The sequence below is a fragment of the Rhododendron vialii genome, chromosome 1a, assembly GCF_030253575.1.
Source record: "Rhododendron vialii isolate Sample 1 chromosome 1a, ASM3025357v1".
Classification (NCBI taxonomy): Eukaryota; Viridiplantae; Streptophyta; class Magnoliopsida; order Ericales; family Ericaceae; genus Rhododendron; species Rhododendron vialii.
Window position 1 is genome coordinate 30,720,454 of NC_080557.1, and position 3,105 is coordinate 30,723,558.

Sequence of the window (3,105 nt, forward strand, 5' to 3'; positions counted from 1 at the left end):
CAGCAGGCATTTTTTGTCACCTCCCCTTCCTTGGGATAAAATTGTATAGTTCTATCCCCTACCCAGGGATAGAACTAAAAAGATATAGAATTATTATTATATATAATTCAAAAGAAAATACTAGAAAAAGACAACCTATACTCCAAAATCCAAATCTTAGATATTGTTATGGTAGAACTGTAATCCTTGATTGGTGCACACTTTCGCTGCTACGCGTACCCCTCGAAATTTCCAGCTTCAGCGTGCAATATTTTTAACCAACAAAACATTCAGTTACACATGGTTTGTAATGTGTTATCAGAAAGATATGGATAACGAGTCCAAATGTTGCAAATAAAGCCAAGGCATATGGAGTCTTCCAATCAGCGTGTTACAAAGCATAATGACACTCAGATAAGATGAAAATAGGGATAGTAAAGCTGTAGATGGATTAAGAAACAAAAACATCACTGTTTCAGAATCAAATAGAAGTAGACAACTAGACAACAACATAAAACCAGTGAGGAAAGGGAAACAGTAAATGCAGATGAAAGTAAAACCATTTAGTACAGAATACTTAAAGAGTTCAACGTACCAATGCGTCCGAACATCTTCAGAGGTGCAAATTGTAGTCACCATAACTGCAGCTATCCACAAGTAAACAACTGGCATATAACATGCTTCTTATGACATGCCCATGTTAAATCTTAAAATCCAACATTTATGCACATAAATATGCTTTCCCTATGGATGGTTGATTCCCTCACTTCAAATTCACTTCAGAGACATCCACAGGTATTGGTAACCATCCCACAGAATTCTTAACCCTAACCCATCTTCTATGCATGACCATGAGTGCAGTTCCGAGTAAACACATAGCTGCAATCAAAAGAACCACACCACCAGTGTTCCTTCTTGTCCAATTCTTCAAAACTGAAGCTGCACAAATATTTCCATCAAGACTACCCATTGAATTATTCAACTTCATGATCTCAACACCATTGAGAATAGCATCGATGGTGTGTGACATGCTCATATTTGAAGGTCCAACACTCACGGTCAAAACCCCTGAACTCTCCATATTCACCACGAAATCGGCATAGAAAGGAAAAGCCAACGCCATTGTTGTTACGCTCGAAAGGTCCAAATTCTCATACGCCAGATTCCCATTTACGTACACATTAAAGTAAAGCAAATTAAGCGACATACTAGCAATATCACAGAAATGCAACCGAACTAGATACTCGTATCCCCCAATCACAGGAAATTCCCACGAAATATTCTTATGGGGAACGTAATCATCCAAACTACGGATCACTCTAGCACAATTGTAGACATTATCAGGACCGACTTCTCGGCTTGCCCCTCCAATCTGGTACTTAACCCGACCCCTAAACAAAACCCTCTGTGACCCATCACTCGATTTCAAGAACTCATCATCGGGGACCCAAGTCCTCCACAAAGAATCATTAAACGGCGTCACTTTAGGGCCTCCTACATTTACCCTATAAACAGTTTCAAGCGCACTCTTCATCAACCCATTGACTCTCTCAATTCTCTCAGGATTCACTAACATCGCTACATCAGCTACCAAATCTTTTGGCGCAGAAATCACTTCGATTGCGTTAACAAACGCAATTTCCGACTTTTCCGACGGCACAAACGTAATCACAAGCTTTTTAGCATCAACCCAAATCACGTAATCCTTAATAATAGGTGCTTGGGATTTCCCAACGGTGAAATTGTACAACAACAAATACCCATTAACGGAAACGTGAAACTTAGAGTCATAGGTATTGAAATTTGACGAATCGAACGGGCGAAAGTGAAAGCGTACCAAGTGGGTCCCTCTATCTCTGATCTCGAACGCGTACTTTGAGGGTCTTGTGAAAACCCTAACCGCATGGTAGAGCGGGGACAAACCAGGCGACGGGTTTGAGTCGCGGAGCGAGATCGACCGACTTGATTTTAAAAATTGTGAGCCGGAGTCGGAGGAGTCGCCGGTGAACCGGCGGTTGTTGTCGACGGTGGAGGGTTTGGTGGAGCCACAGTCGAGGAGGTAGTGATCGGTGGGAGAGAAGGCGAAGGCAATCGAAAAGGAGAGGAGAGAGAGGGAGATGTAGAGGGAGAAGATAGTAGGAGTCCTGCCATGAGTACCCATCGGAGATTGAAAGCGAGTTTGGTTTTTCATTTGATGACATATTCATAGGGATGAAAGATGATGGAGGAGAAGGAGAAGATCTGCGTGTGGGGCCCTTTGGTGGGCTGTAACTCGGCTGTACTCGAATTTGGTTTTTCATTTAAATGCGAGTGGGTTTTTTCTTCCTTGGTTGGGGCATAAAGCCTGGACACATGAGAGCAGTGCAGAGGTCAATTCCGCCACTTATTTCGACAATCGACGGTTCGGAAGTTAACTGAGTAATGGACAATTCAAATTTATATATATTTAGATTCGATCTGAGCTTCTCGTGCTGAGATGAATAGCCGAATCAATAACTACACCCGCTCGACGGGAAACTACTCAGAGCATCCCCAAATCTATTAAGGCCTTGTTCTTTTGCACTTACGACCCGTTTGATGGAAGATTTGATTTTGGATGGATATAGAAGTGTCACGTCCCAACTCCAATACAGGTCACGTGACCGGTCCGTGACAGAGGTTCCGTTTCAGAAATCTTCTTAAAAAATAAGCAGTTTATTTCACATTTTCAAGCTCAAAAATAATGTAAATAAAAAATAAATTTTTAATTTTTTTTGCATCGTATAAAAGATCTCATCGAGATCTTTCAAACAAGATCCATATTGCATATTTTTAGATTTCAATAAATTCATAATTTTTGAGCTTGAAATTGTCTTCTTAAAAAATAAGAACTTTTTTTAGTTTCTAGAACGGACCCAGAATCACCAAGGTCTCTAACACTTTTACCATTCAGAGCACATTAAATCTATATTATAAAATAGAGCGGTTTTTTATATACCCACACAAACATAAGCATCCTTCTAACCATTGGATCTCAATTCTAATAGGTTATGGCCGTTGGATTGAATCATTAATTCCAACCTATTTCCTACACCTATCCCAGCAGTTTTCCTCTTCTCCATCGTGTTTCCTCTCTCTCTCTCTCTC

General features: G+C 40.6%; 1 protein-coding gene across 1 annotated transcript; it reads right to left on the reverse strand.

The window, feature by feature from the left end:
- Positions 1-742: 742 nt before the first annotated feature.
- Positions 743-2,140, reverse strand: LOC131330471 (probable receptor-like protein kinase At5g24010). The gene has a single exon (XM_058364068.1). It carries the CDS (start codon positions 2,138-2,140, stop codon positions 743-745), a length of 1,398 nt encoding a protein of 465 aa, XP_058220051.1.
- Positions 2,141-3,105: the final 965 nt, after the last annotated feature.

Bases quoted from the DNA above. Each gene is read 5' to 3' on its own strand.
- LOC131330471 (XM_058364068.1), bottom strand. From the start codon at position 2,140: ATGGGTACTCATGGCAGGACTCCTACTATCTTCTCCCTCTACATCTCC.